This window comes from Chionomys nivalis, chromosome 1 (assembly GCF_950005125.1).
Source record: "Chionomys nivalis chromosome 1, mChiNiv1.1, whole genome shotgun sequence".
Lineage (NCBI taxonomy): Eukaryota > Metazoa > Chordata > Mammalia > Rodentia > Cricetidae > Chionomys > Chionomys nivalis.
Genome location: NC_080086.1, coordinates 131841084 through 131863279, shown reverse-complemented (window position 1 = coordinate 131863279; position 22196 = coordinate 131841084). Strand labels below are relative to the sequence as shown.

Genomic DNA, 22196 nt, shown 5'->3' with positions numbered 1-22196 from the left:
CTGTGTAGTGCTAGGGACTAATACTCCACCACTGAGCTCTATGTTCTCAGTCGTTCAATATCTGTTAAAACAATTTTTAAAGTACCTAAGTAAAAATTTTTATTTATTTATTTTGTGTGTGTTGCCATGGTGTAGGTTTGGAAGTTAGAGAACAACTTATGGGAATCATTTCTTTGCTTCTACCATGTAAGTCCTTGGTATCCAGCACACTTTACCCACTGCTCTGTCTTACCAGCCCTTCAATAGCTTTTGCTTTGGTTTGCTTTGGTTTTTTCAAGACAGGGTTTCTCTGTGTAGTTCTGTGTAGTAGGGAGTGGGGGCCCTTAGTTTGTCCCGGCTGCCCCGCTAGCTTATACCTGAAATAATCACACGGAAACTGTATTAATTAAATTACTGCCTGGCCCATTAGCTCTTAATTTCCCATTGGACAACTCTTACATCTTAATTCAACCCATTTCTACCAATCTGTGTAACACCACGAGTTTGTGGCTTACCAGGAAAGATTCTATCCAGTGTCAGTCTCAAGGAGGAGCTTCATGGCATCTGCAACTCTGCCCTTCTTCCCAGCATTCTGTTCTATCTACTCTGCCCACCTAAGTTCTGCCCTATCAAAAAGCAAAAAGCAGCCGGGCGATGGTGGCGCACGCCTTTAATCCCAGCACTCGGGAGGCAGAGCCAGGCGGATCTCTGTGAGTTCGAGACCAGCCTGGTCTACAGAGCTAGTTCCAGGACAGGCTCCAAAGCAACAGAGAAACCCTGTCTCGAAAAAAAAAAAAAAAAAAAAAAAAAAAGCAAAAGGCAGTCTATTTATTCAACCAGTGAAAGCAACACACAAACAGAAGGATCTCTGAAACCAGTTCTGACTATTCTGGAACTTGCTCTGAAGATATAGACCAGGCTGGCCTCACACTCACAGAGGTCCACAGCCTCTGCCTCCAGAGTGCTAGAATTAAAGGCGTGCACCACCAGTGCTCAGCTTGATAACTTTTAATATAGAAAATAGCTAAATTACCAGGTAATGAATGTAATATATATATTACATATGTATATATACATACATATACGCACATATGTAATAGATACATAAATGTGTATATTTATATATATAATACCATAGCAATTTCATGTGTGAATTTTTTTAAAAAAATAGTAGGGCTGTGGAGCTAGCTCAGTGGGTAAATGCTTGCTAAACAACATGAGGACCTGAGTTCAGGTCTCCATCACCCCGGTAAAAGCCAGGTAGTTGGCATCTCTGTTACCCCAGCGCTCAAGTGTAAAGGAAGATTGTGCTTTTGTTTCCCAGCCACCCAGACCCGAATAATAACATGATGTGGGATTCCCCTCTGTATGCTATGAATATGTTTCATTACCATTGGTTATTTTTTTCTTTTTATTTATTTTTATTTTTTTACCCTCAGAACCCATGATATTTATTGAGTTCTACATTTTTTTCTGCTCCCCTCCTTGCCTCTCCCTTCTCCCCTTCAATCCTTCCCCAAGGTCCCCATGCTCCCAATTTACTCAGGAGATCTTATCTTTTTCTACTTTCTACTTTCCATCTATGTAAGTCTCTCTTAGTGTCTGTATTGTTGTCTAAGTTCTCTGGGATTGTTCATTACCATTGGTTATTAAAGAAGTTGCTTTGTCCAGTGGCTTAGTAGAGTCAAGCCAGGCAGGAAATCTGAACAGAGATATAGAGAGAAAGTAGGTGGTGTCAGGCAGCCATTTAGCTGCCAAAGGAGACAGATGCCGGATCCTTACTAGTAAGTCACAGCCTTGTGCCGATACATAGATTAATACAAATGGGTTACTTCAAGATGTAAAAGCTTGCTAGTATGCTAGAGCCATTGACCAAACAGTATTGTAATGAATATAGTTTCTGTGTGATTATTTGGGTCTGAGTGGCCTGGAGACGAAGGAGCAGTCTCCATGCACAAAATGACGTGCCAACATGGGCTGACTACATCAAAATAAAAACCTGGGAGAGCTTGGGAAGGAATTCTAGACATACACACACGCAAATACACACACACACACACACACACACACGAGTTAAGCACAGCTTCATGGTAGCAGCATTTTCTTGGGTGGGTTCTGTTTGCTAGAAGCAAGCAGAGGCACTATTCCTTTTTTTTTTTTAAAGATTTATTTATTTATTATGTATACAACATTCCTTCCATGTGTGCCTGCAGGCCAGAAGAGGGCACCAGATCTTATTATAGATGACTGTGAGCCACCATGTGGTTGCTGGAAATTGAACTCAGGACTTCTGGAAGAGCAGCCAGTGCTCTTAACCGCTGAGCCATCTCTCCAGGCACGATTCCTTTAAGGGAAGGCTTCCTGACTCAATGGTAGCAGCAAAAACTGCACAGCTCCTTTAAGAAGGCTTCCTGGTTTGTGCTAGTTGCACAAACAGCTCTGGCTCTTTCAGGAGGCCAAGCACTTGAATGGGGTTTGTGGGAAGAATGCTGCAAGTACTTGGTGGCAACATGGGCCAACTGCTTCCCAGAATTGAGGTGGTGGGTACGGCTCCTACCTAGCAGTCCTAGAGTGGGTCTTTATTACCATAAAGCAACTTGTAACGCTCTGCTCACAAACCCCAGTTAAGTGCTTTTTAACAGGACCTCCCAAAAGAGCCAGAGCTATTCAAGGTGCCAGTAAGAACCAGGCTGTTTTAACTGTATATTAAAAGAAGCCACACCTCTGCTTGCAGATAGCAAACAAAGCCTATCTGAAAAAAATACAACTACCAAAAAGCTTCAGTAGACTCCCTTTTTGTGGGTCTAGAAACCCCCTCTCCTTTTTTTAAGCTTTTTTAGACTTTATGTGGATGTACATTGCTGAATGTTGGGTGCATTTATGTAAATGAGACTGTGCTTTTGTTTCCTGGCCACCTAGACCCAAATAGTCACACAAAAACTCTATTAATTACAACACTGTTTGGCCAATGGCTCAGGCATATTCCTAGCCAGCTCTTACATCTTAAATTATCCCGTTTCTATTATTTTATATTTTACCACAGGCTTGTGGTTTGTTATCTCACACCTTGCTTCTTGTGTGCCTATGTGGTGTCTGCCTGACTCCGCCTTCTTTCTCCCTGCATTTAGTTTAGTTTTCCCACCTAGCTATATTCAGCTCTGCCATAGGCCAAAGCAGCTTCTTTATTAACCTGTGATAATAAAACATTTTCACAGCATACGGGGGAATCTCACAACACTGGAGTTTTTAGAGACTTATGACTCCCAGGGGCTCTTGGACCAGGCCCTCCTAACCAAAACAGTAAGCTCCAGGTGAAATGAAAATAAGGAGAGGGTCTAGTGAGATGGCTCAACAGGTAAAAACTCTTGTTCACAAGCCTGCAACCTGCTTGATTCTCAGAACCCATGTAAAGGTCACAGAGAACTGACTGCCCCAAGTTGTCCTTTGCCCTCCACATGTCATATGACCCATGCACCCATGCCCCACCCTGTGTGATGATAAATAAGGTGGAGAGCAATAGAAGGTATGGACATTAGCCTCTGTCTTCCATCTGCACATGCAAGGGCTTGTGTACCTGCATATACACGCACACACAAAAGTAAATGAGAGGTAGGAGTGGTGGTGTATACCTTTAATCCCAGCTCTCTGGAGGCAGAAGCAATCATATCTCTGCGTTCAAGGAAGGCCAGCCTGATCTACGTAGTTGTAGGACAGTCAGGGCTATGTTGTGAGACCCTGTCTCAAAGAAAGGAAGGAAGGAAGGAAGGAAGGAAGGAAGGAAGGAAGGAAGGAAGGAAGGAAGGAAAGAAGGAAAGAAGGAAAGAAGGAAAGAAAGAAAGAAAAAGAGACAACAAATATTTGTGAATATAGTAGAAAAGCCTGTACTAGAAAGATATGTCATGAAAGTGACCTCTTGGAAGGACAAGACCTTGAGAATGAGAAGAGGTGCTATAAAGGAACTCTCTAATGTTTGCTAGGATGTATTCACTTTGGTGCCGTATGAACCGTATACAAGTAAGACAGTGCTAGTGACATTTTCATCACTCAGAATGTAAATGTCACTATACTACTTGTTTTTTTTTCAAGTAAAAATACCCAGAAATGCATATGAACAGGTGTCCTTTTTTTTTTTTTTTTTTTTTTTTTTTGGTTTTTCGAGACAGGGTTTCTCTGTGGTTTTGGAGCCTGTCCTGGAACTAGCTCTTGTAGACCAGGCTGGTCTCGAACTCACAGAGATCCGCCTGCCTCTGCCTCCCAAGTGCTGGGATTAAAGGCGTGCGCCACCACCGCCCGGCCTTCCTTTTTTTTTTTTTAAAGATTTATTTATTTATTATGTATACAGTGTAGGCCAGAAGAGGGCACCAAGTCTCACAGGTGGCTGTGAGCCACCATGTGGTTGTTGGGAATTGAACTCAGGACCTTTGGAAGAGCAGGCAAAACTCTTAACCACTGAGCCATCTCTCCAGCCCTGAACAGGTGTTCTTATGACCAGGTAATGCTAGCTTGTAATGCTACCACTTGAGGGTCAATATTTCAAGGTCATCCTCAGCTATGTATTTATTTGAGATCTGCTTGGGGTACATGAGACTATTTCAAAAAGAGAAGAAACAGGAAGATGAACATTCAGAGTTTTTGTTGGTTTACAATAAACTGTTCGAGGAAGGATCGTGTAGCCTACGTTAGCCTCAAACTTGCTCTGTGGCTAAGGAAGACCTTGAATTTCTGATCTTCTTGCCACTGTCCAGGTTGATTTATAACAAGCTCTTAATAATTTCTTCATGTGCCATTATCAGGTATTTTTTTCAATACTTGCTCTTTACTTGGCACAGTGAAAACTATGGTATTGTGAGGAGTAAGAAATTGCAAATATAAGAACTGAGATAAGAAGGAAAGGGAGGCTGGACGTGTTTTAATCCCAGTTGTAGGAGGCAGAAGCCACACATCTCTGTGAAGTCAAAGCCAGCCTGATCTACATAGTTCTAGGACAGCCAGGGCTATATAAAACCTATCTTAAAATGGGGAGACTCTGGGGGGATAGAGATTTTACACATTTTTTAGTTGTTATATGGTGTCTATAAAAAGACTTCATTTGGGCTGGAGAGATGGCTCAGAGGTTAAGAGCACTGAATGCTCTTCCAAAGATCCTGAGTTCAATTCCCAGAAACCACATGGTGGCTCCCAACCATCTGTAATAAGATCTGGGGCCCTCTGCTGGTGCTGCAAGCAGAGTACCCACATAATAAGTAAGTAAATCTTTTTTTTTTTTTTAACAAAAAAACTACTTTGTTTAAATATTTATTTATTTATTATATTATGTGTATAGCATTCCTTCCACATGTGCCTGCAAGCCAGAAGGGGGTGCCAGATCTCATTATAGATGACTGTAAGCCACCATGTGGTTGTTGGGAATTGAACTCAGGACCTCTGAAAGAGCAGTCAGTGCTCTTAACCTCTGAGCCATCTCTCCAGCCCAAGACTTCTACTTTGTGATCACAGCATTTATGATTAAGTTTTTATTTTGAAAATTCAAATGAAGAATGATATGGAAATTTTTATTTTATTATGTATAGGTATAATGTTTCTTAGACTTATTTGATCACAACCTTTTCATGTATATGATACTTGGGGGAGTGGATGCTACATTTTTTTGTACTCATATACAAATAATGATTTCTGTTTTTAAAGCAGGACAAAAGGAACAAGCTGTGGAATGGTACAAGAAGGGTATTGAAGAACTAGAAAAAGGAATCGCTGTTATAGTAACAGGCCAAGGTAGGTTATATGCAGTTTCTATTGCCACCTCAAATTCTACTATAGTTCCTCCCTCCAAATCCCTTCCCCGTGGAGACCCCCTCCAGGGCTTCTCATGGACTGAATATGACACTGTCAAGCCCTAGAGACTATACTAATACTAATAACCAGGATGTCTTCTGAGTGACTCTGGGGCAGCAGCACATATGGATATTTTGGACAAACGGAAGAGTCATGATGTGGTTGGCATAGATTAGGTAAAGGTGAAATTTAATTATTATCACAGAGTTTGACATCTATAACTTGTTGGTTTTTTTTTTTTTTTCGGGACAGGGTTTCTATGTGGTTTTGGAGCCTGTCCTGGAACTAGCTCTTATAGACCAAGCTGGTCTCGAACTCACAGAGATCCGCCTGCCTCTGCCTCCCGAGTGCTAGAACTTGTTTATTTTTTATAAATCTCCATTTAATTATTTTGGATTGTAGGTGAGCACAGGTAACTGAGAGTTCTGAAAGCAGATTTGCAGAAGGGGGTTGGTGACTGAATTTACATATTTACCCCCTTTTAGATCTGTTAACCTTAGTAGATGCATTTTATTTTATTTATTTTTTTTTTGGTTTTTCGAGACAAGGTTTCTCTGTGGTTTTGGAGCCTGTCCTGGAACTAGCTCTTGTAGACCAGGCTGGTCTCGAACTCACAGAGATCCGCCTGCCTCTGCCTCCCGAGTGCTGGGATTAAAGGCGTGCGCCACCATGCATTTTATTTCTTAATGTCATTGCATTTTGTTTGTTGTAAATTATTTTTATTTTATGTGCATTAATGGTTTTGCCTGCGTGTATATCTGTATGAGTATGTTAGATCTCTTATAACTGGAGTTACAAACAGTTGTGAGCTGCCGTGTGATTGCTGGGAATTGATGCTGGGGCCTTTGGAAGATTAGCCATTGCTCTTATCCACTGAGCCATCTCTCCAGCCTTTCTTTTTTTAAAAAAAAATTTTGTTTATTTTTTTTAAAGATTATTTATTATGTATAGTATTCTGCCTGCATGTATGCCTGAAGGTCAGAAGAGGGCACCTCCCAGCACTCGGGAGGCAGAGGCAGGTGATCTCTGTGAGTTCAAGGCCAGCCTGGTTTAAAAGAGCTAGCTAGTTCCAGGACAGGCTCCAAAGCTACAGAGAAACCCTGTCTCAACCCCCACCTGCCAAAAAGAAAGAAAACAGAGGTAAAATTAGAGGCTACTGTCTGTGTAGCTATAGTGAAAACATTTGTTGTCTACTTCCTAGCTCCCAGTAGTCACTGGAAGTGCCCAATGGAGAGCATCTCATTTTTACCATGACTCCTTGCTTTTAGCTACTGTTATTAGCCATATTTTTCAGATGAGAAACATGAACTACAGAGATGTAACTCAACTAAGGTTTCGTGGTTAGCAAGTGAGAAAGTTGGGATTTGTACCCAGGCCATCAGATGTCAGCCTTCTCTCACCCCCCCTTTTTTTCTCTCTTTTTTTCTTTTTTAAAAAAATATTGATTGACTGATTATGTATACAATGTTCTGTCTGTGTGTATGCCTGCAGGCCAGAAGAGGGCACCAGACCTCATTACAGATGGTTGTGAGCCACCATGTGGTTGCTGGGAATTGAACTCAGGACCTTTGGAAGAGCAGGCAATGCTCTTAACTGCCAAGCCATCTCTCTGGCCCTTCTTTCTTCTCTTTTTTTGGTTTTTCAAGACAGGGTGTCTCTGTGTAGCCCTGACTGTCCTGGAACCTGTCCTATCTGTAGATCAGGTTGGCCTCAAACTCAAGAGATCCTCCTGCCTCTGACTTGAGATCAAGCATTGGATCAAGGTATGTGCTACCACCCCTGGCTTTCTTTTTTAAGGTTTATTTTATTTTTATTTTATGTGTATGGATTCTGCCAGTATGTATGCTGTGTACCACATATGTGCCTGGTCTCTACAGAGGCCAGGGGAGGGAATTAGATCCCTTGGTACTGGAATTATAGATGGGTGTGAGCCTACATGTGGGTGCTAGGAATAGAACCTAGGTCTTCTAAAAGAGCACTTAGTGCACTTAATCTCTGAGCCATCTCTCCGGCCCCTGAATTTTTAAAAGTGTTATGACTTTAGTGTACCATGTGAGCTTTAATGTCAAATCAAGTACAGTTGTGCTTAGCAGTGGGAATACATTCTGATGAATTGTTAGGTGATTTCCTCGCTGTTAACATCACCATGATGTACCTACACAAACCTGGTGGTATAATCACTCCAGCTGGCTTCAACACCTGACCTGACAAGTTCTGGGATTGTAGGTGTGCACTGCCATCTCTTCTCTCCATTTTTAAAAAATATTTTTTTATTTATTATGTATACAGTATTTTATCTACATACATCCCTACAGGTCAGAAGAGGGCATCACATCTCATAGATGATTGTGAGCCACCATGTGGTTGCTGGGAATTGAACTCAGGACCCCTGGAAGAGCAGCCAGTGCTCTTAACTTCTGAGCCATGTCTTCAGCCCCCTCCATTTTTGTGTCTATTTTTTTTGTTGTTGTTTTTGTTTATTTGTTTGATTTTTGAGACAGGGTTTCTCTGTAGCTTTGGAGACTGTCCTGGAACTCCATATGTAGACCAGACTAGCCTTGAGCTCACAGAGCTCCACCTGTCTCCCCAAGTGCTGGGATTAAAGGTGTGCACCACCACCACCCAGTGTTTCTCTCCATTTTTAAAATTTAATTATTTAGTTGTTGTTTGAGACAGGGTCTCACCATATGGCATTGGCTGGCCTAGACTTCAGTATGTAGCCTAGGCTGGCCTCAAACTCAAAGATCTGCCTCTGTCTCCTGAGTGCTTGGAATAAAGGTATGAACTACCACACTCAGCTGGTCTTTTATATAAAAAGGCAGAATTTGAATTGGTTAGCAGTAGAGCATTTGCCTAATTTTGATGATGATCTGGATTTAAACTCAGGCATTGCAAAAGTCAGTTTAAAAAGAAACAATAAAATGAATGTGAGTGGTTAGGTCTTTGAGGCGTTGATGACCGTGACTTTATGAATTAAAAATGTAAATATATGCAGTTCTGTGTCAGTTCCATAAAGAAATGTTAGACGGAGATGGTTTAAAATAAAATGCCTTTTATTTAAGAAAAAAATCCCTTAAAGTGTGTTTTCTTCTCACCCTTAGCATTTAAGTTCCGATTTTATGAAATAGAATGTGTGCCTTTCATAGAGATCACAACATTAGCATCTGACAGATTTGCTCAGGCACAGGCAGTGACAAAGTATGACTGTAGCCTGGATGATAGTAAGTTGGCACAGGTGATATCATATCCCAGATCAAAGGTTTTTGCTTTTTGTTATTTGTTTATATATGTGTATAAGGTGTGGGTGTGAGTGGAGGTCACAGGACAAGTTTCGGAGTCAGTTCTGACTTTCACTTTGGGTCCTGGGACTTGAACTCAGCTTGACAAGCTTGCTCAGCAAGCAGCTCAACCCACTGAGCAACCTCACTAGGATCAGTTCAAAGACTGAAGTGTGAGGGAAGATGTCATGGGTTCCATGAAATATGTGTGAAATTCATGACACTGCAGTAGATTTGAAGCCATCATTAGGAACCATGAATATGTCTATGTGTAATATACATTCATATTTAAGACAGGTTCACACTGTATCTTCCAGACTGGTCTTGACTTCACTATCCTTCCTCCTCAGCCTCCTGAGTTCATCTAAGATTTCAGATGTTCTTCACCTTGCCTAGCAAAAGCATTCCCTTCCTCCATCCCTCCTTCCCTTCCTTATCCCTTTCCTCCTTGCCCTTTTCGAGACAAGGGTCTCACTCTGTCGCCCATATTGACCTGAAACTTATTATCTATCCTGACTGACATTGAACTTGACTTGGTATCCAAGTCCTGGGATTATACATGTGAGACACTATGCCCACTTTTAATTTCTTTATTAGGAAAAATTTTGATTCTCCATGAAGGTAATTGGAGCAGCACTTACCTTGAAACACTGTTAGTAGGGAAATGTAGATGCTTTAACTAATTCTTCCTTTTTTTTTTTCTTCATTTAGGTGAACAATATGAAAGAGCTAGACGTCTGCAAGCCAAAATGATGACTAATTTGGTTATGGCCAAGGACCGTTTACAACTTCTAGGTATCACCTTCTCTAATTAGTTATGAAATATACTTGAAGTGTTTAATGAATCATTGGTAAGGGCTGGGCACACAGTTGAGTGGCAGAGCACTTGCATAGCATGTGTCAGACCCTGTGCTCAGTCTCCAGTGAGAAGCCAGTCTTTACCAGTGGGTAGAGTAAGTCAGTAATTTCAGTGTTTAAGTTTTATTTTCTGTGTGTGCCTGGGTGTCTGTATGTATACAGCATGCACGAAGATACCTATGGAAACCAAATGAGGGTATCAGATTTTCTGGAACTAGAGTTCCAGGTGGTTGTAAGCCACTTAATGTGTGTGCTGGGAACTGAACCCTGGTCCTCTGCGAGAGCTCTGATGCTCTAAACCATTACTGTTTCCTTCCTTCCTTCCTTCCTTCCTTCCTTCCTTCCTTCCTTCCTTCCTTCCTTCCTTCCTTCCTTCCTTCCTTCCTTCCTTCCTTCCTTTTGGCCTCGAACTCACAGGGATCCTTCTGCCTCTGCTTCCCAGTACTGCCCAGCTAACACCGATTATGCCATTGTTGGAAGGGCCACAAGTTCCTCTTGCCAGAGATTAGGATGTCTTCCTTTTTAGCCATCAAGAACTTTCCTCAAATCCTTGAGAAAACGGGGAGTTTTGTCTAAATTCCTGACCTTGGGAAAAGGACTTTCTTGGGGGACCAAATACTCCATTATAGCATATTACAGTTTTTTATGTGGCTTAGTTTATCCTAATAGCTAAAGCTTAAAATGAGCAAAGACAAATCTAGATAAATATTACTGTGAACCTGAGTAGACCTTAGGAATTTATAAATTTTGATTATATATAATATACCTTATTTATCAAACAAATCTTATTTATCAAAAACACATTATTTATCACACTTCAGTTACATATCTAAATTTTCTAGCAGCTTGGTTAACTTGTGTGGGAGTAGGCAGAGTTATCACTCTGTTGTTCCATGGTGGCAAGGATTTTTTCCAAAGAATTATTTTGTTTAAAGAGGCTACCATTTTATACATTTTCATCCTTCAAAGCTTGCATAAAATTCCCCAAAGGAAGAGGTATAAGGGAGCCTCCATTATACATAGTGAGAATCATTGAAAATGAAAATAAATGGGTGCTGGAGAATTGTGATCCGCAAGGTCGAAATGCTGGGACTTTGTCAGGAAGCAGTGATTGCTGTGCAGTCCATGCCATTCTGTAGACCAGGAACTCATAGAAATTCACCTGCGTTTGCCTCCCGAGTGCTGGGACCAAAGGGGTGCAACCCTATACCCAGTAAAGGATTTTAGAAGAGCCCATCAGTGAGGATTTCTTTAGGATTAGAAGGGGGATCCTAGGGAAACTTGACTGTGAAGTGCAGCTAGCCATGTTAGTCTGTGTTACCTCAGGTGTTTCAGAAAGAAGCACTAGTCTCTTTCAGTTGTTGTAACAGGACTAGAACCCAGGGCCTTGTACATACCACTTGAGTTCTCTACACTGAGCTTCATCATCAGTTACTGTTTTGTTAATAGGGATTAACTGGAACATGGTTACAGTGTCTGTGTGTGTGTTTATATAGATAGAATTGTAAACTCTACATACTTTAATCTATAACTTTTTATTTCCTGTCATCAAAAAAAATTAAAATTTTGATTCCTGCTTGTCTTTACTATATAATGAATGTTTCTGGTAACTTTTTATGTTAATAAAGAAGACACTTAGTGACCAGAATTTCCTAACTTATGATTTCACCAACACAAGTAAGTTGTGTCTCAGTATTTTGATTTAAAGAGCATTATCTTGAGAAAAATCAAGTGACCTATCTCTAGCTAACCAAAGTAAATAGAAAGGATTTAAAGTATATTGTATCAGCCACTTCTAGGACACAAAAGCTACGTGCTGCTTTGTGCTTTGTATACAAAGGGTAGCTGCTATTTAACCTGTCCCAGAGACATGTGATACCTCACCGTACACCAAGCACGGTGCCTACTTGTCTGACTTTAGGAATATAAGTCTGAGAGTTAGTATGTATGTTCTGCTTTTTTTGTTTTGTTTTTTCATTGGGTGCTGATAATTAAACCAGGACCTTGCATATGTTAATTGCATATTCCACTCTGAGCTACACGTATTTAGCCCTATTGCTGCATTTATACATGGATTCATTGGCTTTCTAATACAGAGGAAAACAAACTTACTTCAGCAAATCATTTTTGGGAAAGGTGATCCCTTATTTGGATGAGACAGATAGGTATGTCACCTTAGGAGCAGTGTCTGGCAGCCTGCATATAGCCCTAAGGAGGACAGAGGGCTGCAGTCTTGCTGCAGAAGGAGAAAGCAGCACCCCTTCTGCTCTAGGCAGCAGACGGAGACTCCAGCTAGGGAGGATAGTTATTTGAGGTGAGCAAATCTTTTTGTTGATTAGTTACATCTTACATGTCACAGAATTTTAAGTATGACTACCATCCCTCCCATTGTTCCCAAGTGACCCATTCCCATTCCAAGAGGCAGCTGTACTGGGTCATCAAGAAGTGACCAACTGTGTGTGTGTGTGTGTGTTTTCACAAACAGTAGCGTATTGCACACATAGTTCATCATGCTGATCCCCTTGCCTTGTTGCATTTACTTTTTTGCTTGACTTAAGGTAATAAAGTCAAATGTGACCTTTCTTAGATACTCCTTGTTTCCTTCTGTGCCATTTTTAAGTATGATTTCCTCTTAAAGTGTCCTTTTAATCTTAGCGAGACCATACTGTACTTCCTATAAAACATTTCTTTTTTTAATGATTTATTTATTATCTATGTATATTGGTATTTTTCCAGCATGTATGTCTATATGAGAATGTCAGATCCCCTGGAATTGGAGTTACAGACAGTTGTGAGATGCCATGTGGGTGCTGGAAACTGAACCCCTGTTCTCTGGAAGAGCAGCTAGTGCCCTTAACTACTGAACCATCTCTCCAGCCCCTCCTCTACATTCTTTTGTTTCTTTTTTTGAGGGGTTGTTTTAAGACAGGGTTTCTCCTTGTAGATATGGCTTTCCTGGAACTAACTGTAAACCAGGCTTGTGTTCAAACTCAGATCCACCTGCACCACCACTGCCCAACTCTGAAAGACCTTCTCAATAGGCTTTTCTATACTATACTGTATTTTAAAAATACAGTGATGTTGAGCTGGGTGTGATAATACAGGTCATCTTTTGTTTTGTTTTGTTTTGTTTTGTTTTGTTTTGTTTTGTTTTGTTTTGTTTTGTTAAGACAGGGTTTCTCTGTGTACCCTTGGTTGTCCTGGAACTCAGTCTGTAGATCAGACTAGCCTTGACTTCTAGAGATCTGCTTGCCTCTGTCTCCTGAGTGGTGGGACTAAAGGTGTGTACCACTACTGCTTGGCTAATAGTACAGCCAGACAGATCCCAGTGGATCTCTGAGTTCAGGGACAACCTGGTCTACATAGCGAGTTTTATGACAGCTAAGGCTACATAGACAGACCCTGCCTCTAATAGTAACAATAATAATGGTAATAATAAGTACTAATCCAGTTACGTTCTAAATTCCCATAAGTTTTTAGATAATACAGCCAGTCACTTTTTATCCTAATATCACTAGATTATCTTAGCTATTTGAGCATATGAAAAGAAGCCATCACTTGCTGTTAAAAATAGTGATAAGTAACTGTCTTAGGTTACCAGCCTGAATAAGGTGTATTTTCAACATAGCCTTCCACGTGTTAACTTCTTCTGTACTTTTCATATGAGTTCTTACTAATTACATATTTTAGAGTATATTTCATATATGTGCAAAAACTTCACTGACAGCTTTGTAACACAATAATTTTCCATTTTCCACATGCCTTTTATTTGTTTATTTTTCTTTCTGTTTATTTTGTTCTTTTTAACCTCCTCTGTTGCATAGAGAAGCTGCAACCAGTTTTGCAATTTTCCAAGTCACAAACGGACGTCTATAATGACAGTACTAACCTGACATGCCGCAATGGACACCTCCAGTCAGGTAGGTTTAGGCTAACTAACGTAAACTAAAGCTTGCATGGAAAATGAACTCTTGCTTACCCTATAATGTTGGTGTAGCTGTGTAGTAGAAGGTATAACTGTTTTGTTTTACAGGATTAGTAAAACATACAGAATCCTTATCATTCATAGTAGATATAGTAGAGCTGTTCTAAACATACCTAGTCACATGTTTTCCAACTTCCTACTTATAAAGTACAAAAGATGGGGAGGTGGTACTCTCCTTACTGTCTAGACCACTGGCCCTTCAATTGTACTCAGTAAACCTGTTCTTTTAGAAAAACAATATAAATCCATGCATGCGTGTATGTATTTGTATATGTGTTTGTAAATACATTTGGAAGTCAGAGGACAACTGAAAGAAGGGATTTTCTCCTAGTACCACATATGTCCTTGGGATTAAACTCAAGTTGTCAAACTTGATAGCCAGTGCCTTTCCCCACTGTGCCATCTCAGAAAACATGATTTGATCGTCTTGTTGCTAATATTGTTTTTTGTTTTTGTTATTTGGGACAGGATCTTACTATGTAGCCTTACCTGGCTTGAAACTTACTATATAGACCAGGTGTACTTTAATTTCCAAAATCCATCAGTGTTCATGCCTCTGTTTCCCTAGTATGGGAATTACAAATGTATTGCACCATATCTGTACATAATTTGATGTAGCCCTGGCTGGCCTGGAACTCTCTACATAGACTAGGCCAGTTTCAACTCAGAGATCTGCCTACCTCTGTATCAAGTACTACGATGAAAGTTTTGTACCACCATAGCCAGGCTGTACAAGTTCCTTTAAGTAATATTTTCATTTCTGTTGTATTTTGTTTGTGGGATTTTTCTTTTTGTGTTTTTAGCATGAAAACCTTAATACTTTCTCAAACATTAATTTCTACTGTGCATCAGTTTTCATATGTATTATATGAATCTCTTTGGTACTTGTTAGAAACTAGAACTTGACATACCAAGAAGATACATTTTAATAGTATTATTACTGTGGAGTAAGTCTTCCTCGAAACTTTGTTGATCAAATCCTTTAGAAGATTAAATACAGAAAGAAGAAATTAAATACCTTTTGCTTTGTTCCAGTGGCAGAAACTTCATTTTTTAGACTTTTCCAGTCTCAGCTCGTTTTTGTGTGGGTTTCGTTTGATATTGCAGTGTTAGTGGTGACACCTCATGCATGCTACAAAAACACCCCGTGCTTCCTGTACCTCAGGTAGTTTTCTTGGTTGCTGGTTTTGTTTTGTTTTGCTTTTTCAGCAGTGGTTTTATATCCAGGGTAGTTGGTTGTGTTTTTTTTTTTTTTTTTAAATATTTATTTATTTATTATGTACACAATATTCTGTCTGTGTGTATGCCTGCAGGCCAGAAGAGGGCACCAGACCCCATTACAGATGGTTGTGAGCCACCATGTGGTTGCTGGGAATTGAACTCAGGACCTTTGGAAGAACAGTCAATGCTCTTAACCTCTGAGCCATTTCTCCAGCCCCTTGGTTGTGTTTTTTGAGACAACATTTTAATTGGTAGTCCAAGCTAGAAGTTACTGTGTAGCTTGGGCTGCTGGGGGCTTGTAGGCTCAATGCTCCTATCTCAGACTCCTGAATGACTGATTACAGGCATGTGCCACTTTACCCAGATTTGGACTTAAATTTTTAGAGCAAATACAGCTTTAAATTGTAGCATACTAACTTTAGGTTAGGCAGTGAAGCAGCTGCTGGTGTGTTTTTGTTTGTTTTGTTTTTTTGAGTCTGACCCCAAACTCACAGAGATCCACCTGTCTCTGCCTCCCAAGTGCTGTGATTACAGGCATGTGCCACCACCTCCTAGCTCAGAAGTAAGCATTTTTAAAGCCTGGGGTTCTCACAAGCACACTCTTCGGGATCCCCAAGACTCCTTTAGAAAGCACAACTTTCATAATTATACTACAGGTCAAATTTTTCATAGCACTGAAACACTCTTTGCTGCCTTCACTGGACTGGTATTTGTCCTTATGTTTCTTTGACAACCTTGCAGGCCATCCGTAGTAGGAGTTGCAGGCTGTGTTCCTGCCACCCCAGCTCCTGGTCGCCTGGCTAGCTTATGCCCCAAAATAACAACACACAAACTGTATTCTATTAAACACTGCTTGGCCCATTATATCTAGCCTCTTCTCGGCTAACTCTCGTACCTGGACTAGCCCATTTCTAATAATGTGTGTAGCACCCCAAGGTGCGCTTTACCGAGAAGATTCTAGCCTACGTCCATCCTGGGTCGGAGCTTCATCGCATCTGCCCCAGAGAGGAGAGCTATCGAGTCTGAGCTCACTTCCTCTTCCTCCCAGCATTCTGTTCTGTTTACTCCACCCACCTATGTTCTAACCTATGAGGGCCAAGCAGTTTCTTTATTTTTTAACCAATGACCTTCCTCCATCAGCCATCTCAACTTAGATGTCCCATTAGCAGGTGTAGTAGCACTCACTGCATCCTTCACCACCACGCCTTCAATTAACAGTTCATATAGGAAATGCTCCGATATGGCTCTAAGTATTACAAATAGATCTCAATTGTTGGGTGCACAGATTTTCATATTCTGTACACTAGAATAGGAGATGGCTATGTCAAGGAAGGGCATGACTGAGCTGCAAGGGAACTAATGCAGAAGGAAGATATTTTTTTAGATTGGATCTTTTTACCACATAACTGAGTAAAAAATTAAAAACTTTTGTGGAAAGGTCTCTCTAATTCTAAAAGGAAAATCGAGGCTTTGTCATTTAGCAGGAATCGACCCAGCAAAATTATAGTATCTTTAATAACGATGAAATTGACAAATTATGGGCAGAAAGTGAACCCTGGCAAAGAGTTTGTAATAATCTTTTGGGAGAGATAAACAGCAACTCTCCCAAAAGCAAGAGAATGCAACTTGTAAAGCGATCTAATTGAATCCTTCCTCTGATTGTATGGGACAAATCAATAGCTGGAGCCTCTACATTCTATACTGATGCAAATAAATCAGGAAAGGCAGGTTACAAATTAGAAAAATTAAAGTGGCACAAAGCCCTTGTGATTCCGCCCAAAAGTAAGAATTATGTGCTATTCTCATAGTACTAAAGGATTTTAAAGAACCTCTCCACTTAGTTACCCATTCGCAATATGCAGAAAGAGTTGTTTTTCATATTGAAACCGCTGAATTTATACCAGATGATGCAGAAATGACTTTGTTATTTATTTCATTACAATATACAATCCTCTAGCACAAGGTAATGCAGAAATTGATCATTATTGATTAGACGGCCTCAGAATTTCATTAAAAACATGTCAATAGCAATGGTGTAAAAAAAAACTTTTCCATCGCCAAGGAAAGTATAAGGAAATGTCCTCCGTGTTCTTTCTATATTCAAATACCACTACCTGTAAACCCAAAGGGTACTCAAAGGAATGAAATCTGGCAGATGGATGATTTCCATTTATAGAATTTGGAAAACTGAAATATGTACACCAAACCATTGATACCTTTTCAGGTTTTCAGTGGGCAATTGCTTTGAGTTTGGAAAAGACTGATTCAGTAATCACACATTTCCTGGAAGTTATGGCTGCCATGGGTATACCTGTTCAAATAAACACAGACAATGCTACAGCTTATGTCTCTAAGAAAATGAAACAGATTTTTCTTATTATAATATAAAGCATATTACAGGTCTACCACACAGTCCTATAGGCCAGGCAATTACAGAAAGATCAAATCAAACTCTAAAGGACATATTAAATAAACAGAAAGGAATGATAAATACCCCCTGAATTAGGTTGCATAATGCTTTATTAACTTTAAATTTTTTTAATGCCAATGAGAAAGGAGCAACAGCTGTGGAGAGACATTTGCTAGTAGAAAAGACTATGGAGTTAAATCAGCTAATGTGCTTTAAAGAAATGTGTTATGTTGGGGAATGGGTTTTGTTTTTGGTTCCACAGAAGAAAAGCTATGAATACCACCTGAAGATTGCAGTGATCCTCCTGTCTCTACTTGCCCAGTGTTAGAATTGTGGGATTATATGTCACCATGACCAGCATTTTTTGTTTGTCTCTCTGTTATTGGTTTGTTGTTTTTTGTTTGTTTTGTTTTGATTTTTTTGAAATATGACGTACCCCACCACCCAGCTTCTCTGATTTTTGAGACAAGGTCCCTCTATTATGTAGCTCTGGCTGTCATGGAACTCACTGTACAGACCAGGCTGACCTGGGAATTACAGAAATTCACTTGCCTCTGCCTCCCAAGTGCTGGGATTAAAGGCACGCACTACTATGCCCCACTAGCTTTTTTTTTCCTTAAGCATAGTTTCACACTTTGTAGCCTAGGCTGGCCTAGAACTCACATAGCCCAGGTTATTGTTGAACTCACAGAAATCTTCGCAGGCTCGGCCTCAAGAGTGCTCACATTATAGTTTAAGCCACCCTACTTGCATGGCTTAACATTTGTCTTTTTTTTTGTTAAATATTTATTTATTTATTATGTGTACAGCATTCCTTCCATGTGTGCCCACAAGCCAGAAGGGGGCGCCAGCTCTCATTATAGATGGCTGTGAGCCACCATGTGGTTGCTGGGAATTGAACTCAGGACCTCTGGAAGAGCAGTCAGTGCTCTAAACAACTGAGCCATCTCTCCAACCCCTTAACATTTGTCTTTACAGAAAACATCATTATTAATAAGCACTGATTTTTAAATTTTATTTATTTTTACCTTTTTTCAAGACAGGGTTTCTCTGTAGCTTTGGAGCCTGTCCTGGCACTCACTCTGTAGGCAAGGCTGACCCTGAACTCATAGATATCCTCCTGTCTCTGCCTCCCAAGTACTGGGATTAAAGGTGTGCTTACCACTGCCCAGCTATTTACAAATACAATTTTCCTCATAAGAAAATTAGAATCTACAACAGGGAAGGACAAACCTAATAACCAAATGTCTTTTCCCAGTAACTATTCCCATGACATCCTTGTCCTTGTCCTTATTTTCTGATTCAGATCTTATTTTGAAATACTTCTGGATTTAAAAACCTTTGTTAAGGGCCAGTGAGATGGCTCAGTTGATAAAGGCACTTGCTGCACAAGCTTGATGGCCTGTGTTTGACCCCTGCCACTCACATGGTGGGAGGTGAGAACCAGAGTCAGAAACTTGTCTTCTGACTTCTGCATGTGCACTGTGACATATGTGCATCCACACTCATTCAGACATCATATACACATAAACACAATAATAATAAATACAAATTTTAAACTGCTGGTACCTTGTTTTGCAAATTTGCTAGTATTACTTTTTATTGTTGCTAGTATTATAAATTGTTATTATTACTTTTTATCTGCATAGTCAAAGTTTTCAATCATGATGGCTGTATTTTTTTCTTGACAGAAAGTGGAGCAGTTCCAAAGAGGAAAGATCCCCTAACACATGCTAGTAATTCACTGCCTCGATCAAAAGCAGTCATGAAAAGTGGATCCACGGGCCTTTCTGGTCACCACAGAGCACCTAGTTGCAGTGGTTTGTCCATGGTTTCTGGAGCAAGGCAGGGTCCTGGTCCTGCAGCTTCCACGCATAAGGTACTCTAGAACAGGGGTGAAATTGTGCTTTGTCATGCTTGCTTTAGTGTATAGAGTTTTCTGTAATGCCTTATAGACTTGAGTGGTTTCCACAAAGGGAAACATAATTTTCTAATTTGCAAAAACTATTTGCTATTAAAATCTTAGTTCCTTTCAGAATAATTAGAAATTTTATATTGTTTACTTAGGAAGTCTTTTCAGTATAATGTTGTATATGTCATTTTAATTCTAGTTTTATGATCATTTCAGATTATGTAAATTTTATTATTTGTTTATTTTGCTTTTTCAAGGCAGGGTTGCTCTGTGTAGACTTGGCTTTCCTAGAACTCACTCTATTGAACAGGTTGACCTCAAACTCAGAGATCCTCCGGCTTCTGCCTCCTGAGTGCTGGGATTAAAAGCATGTACCACCACTGACCAGCTAGAGTATGTAAATTTTAGAACATTAAACATACCTAGAATTTTGTTATAATTCTAATAAGAATCAAAAATGACTTTTTTTTAGAGGATCTTTGGGTTTTAAAAAAGGGGTGTGTGGGTGTGTGTAAGTGCATATGCACGTAATTGAAGGCCAGAAGGCGCTGAGTGTCTGCCTATTCCTTTGAGGAAGAGTCCACCTTTGAACTTAGAGCTTATTTATGTAAGTCTACAGGCCCTGGTAATCATCTGGTTTCCATTGCCTTTGGAATTGGGGTTACGGGCATGTACAGGATGATTGGCATGTTATGTGCATGGTGACATCCTAACTCCATTCCTCATGAATTTCCAGTAAAATCTCTTAACTCCTGAGCCAATTCTCTGTCTCAGCTTTGTCTTTAATAGTAACTGAATCTCTGGATAAAATCTATTAGCTCTCTTCATGTCAAATGTCATTCTATAGTGAAGGTAGTTTTAGGTTAAATACTCAGTCTTTGCAGTCTTAGATTTTTTTCTTTGTGTTTGCCTGTGTATGGAGACCAGAGGGAGACCTCAGATTACTTGCTCAGTCACTTTTCATGTCAAACCTGGGGCTCACACACTCTGCTAGCTGGCCTGTGAGCTCCAGTGACAGTGCTGGGTTACATACGGACTATGTGCCTGGCTTACATGAGTGCTCGGGACCTGAACTCAGGTTCTTACTGTTGTGTAGCAAGCATTTCACTGAGCATCTCCCTACCTTCATTTCCCCCCTTGTTTTTATTAAATTCTATCAGCATTTTAGGATGATTTATGAGTGAAAAGTCTAGGTTGTTTTCATATTAAATTCTTGTGTCCTTCAAGGGTACTCCAAAACCAAGTAGAACCAATAAACCTTCTACACCCACAACGGCTGTTCGGAAAAAGAAAGACTTGAAAAATTTTAGGAATGTGGACAGCAACCTGGCAAACCTCATAATGAATGAAATTGTTGACAAGTAAGTTTTGCTACACAATTCATTTCTATTTTTTATTTTTACTTATAAAATACACGTTTACTTTCATATTTAATTTTTGAAGGTTTTTGCTAATAAACAAATTTTATAGTTAACATAAAAATGACCGTGTTAGGCTTATACGCTACATTGAAATAGCTGAACCATATTTCTGTGTGAAATTAACTGATGTTCTGTTTTTAGTGGGACAGCTGTTAAATTTGATGACATAGCTGGTCAGGAATTGGCAAAACAAGCACTTCAAGAAATTGTTATTCTTCCTTCTCTACGGCCTGAGGTAAGGATTTTATGGCATCAAATGATTCATTCATATTAAATAATTTAAGTTCACTATTTTAAAAAAATATAAACATTAAAGCCTGGGTATGTACCAAGCATCCAGATGAGGAGGCTGAGGCAGGATAATCTTGAACTTGAGACCACTGTTGATTCCACAGTGAATTCTGTACCAGTCAGGGCTATATCATAGTATGGCCTGTCTTACTCCTCCCCCACAAAAGGCATTCACATTTGCTATTGATAAATTGTTATAGGAGATGAGAATGAATTTAAGAAATCCTGAATCCGCCGGTAGTGGTGGCGCACGCCGGTAGGATTTGCTGAAGGAGGCAGAGGCAGGAGGATCACGAGTTCGAGGCCAGCCTGGGCTACACATTTAAAAAAAAATTTAAAAAAAAAAAAAAAAAGAAATCCTGAATCCATTTTTAACTTTCATGTGGAAAGTAGATAATTGTGTGATGGTTTTTCCAGCTTGTATCTTTTCATTTTCCACTTTACTTTCTTGCTTTTCTTCTGGATGAGGTTTTAGAATGTTACCGAGGCAGGTCTTGAAATCATGGGCTTAAGTAGTTCTCTCTTCCCTCAGCCTCTTCATCCAGGATGTGAGCACTCACTACCATGCTCAGTTTTGTCTATTTAAATTTTTTCCAGTTAGTACTTATCATTCGAAGTCATGAAATCACAGTTTGACTGATAGTTACATTTTTGTTAATACTCATAAAATTAGAGAGTTAAGAGAGAAAACCATGTGTCTTTTATGAATCAAAGTTATATCATGAGCCCAGATAGGGCCCCTTGGGGAGCATACTGTAGCTTATAGAGTGAGCTACAGGGCAAGACATAGGTAATAGTTTAGAGACTCAGTGATAATACAATAGACTGGATCTAAATGTAAAGAAAGCTTGTTACAGGCAGGCGGTGGTGGTGCATACCTTTAATCCCAGCACTCAGGAGGGAGGCAGAGGCAGGCGGATCTCTGTGAGTTCAAGGCCAGCCTGGTCTACAAGAGCAAGTTCCAGGACAGGCTCCAAAAGCTATAAAGAAATCCTGTCTTGAAAAACAA

The 22196-nt window shown here is 40.0% G+C and overlaps 1 protein-coding gene across 4 annotated transcripts in view; it reads left to right on the top strand.

Moving 5' to 3' along the window:
• Spast (spastin) overlaps window positions 1-22196 on the top strand; it is a 54200-nt gene that overhangs the window by 10071 nt on the left and 21933 nt on the right. The window contains exons 2-7 of one of the 4 annotated variants that reach the window (XM_057778737.1): window positions 5668-5751; window positions 9801-9884; window positions 13772-13867; window positions 19255-19442; window positions 20703-20836; window positions 21038-21131. In XM_057778737.1, coding sequence (XP_057634720.1) covers window positions 5668-5751; window positions 9801-9884; window positions 13772-13867; window positions 19255-19442; window positions 20703-20836; window positions 21038-21131 — 680 coding nt within the window. Of the gene's footprint in view, window positions 1-5664; window positions 5752-9800; window positions 9885-13771; window positions 13868-19254; window positions 19443-20702; window positions 20837-21037; window positions 21132-22196 lie in introns of all 4 variants that reach the window. The other 3 variants (XM_057778730.1, XM_057778748.1, XM_057778744.1) reach the window with 3 other exon arrangements.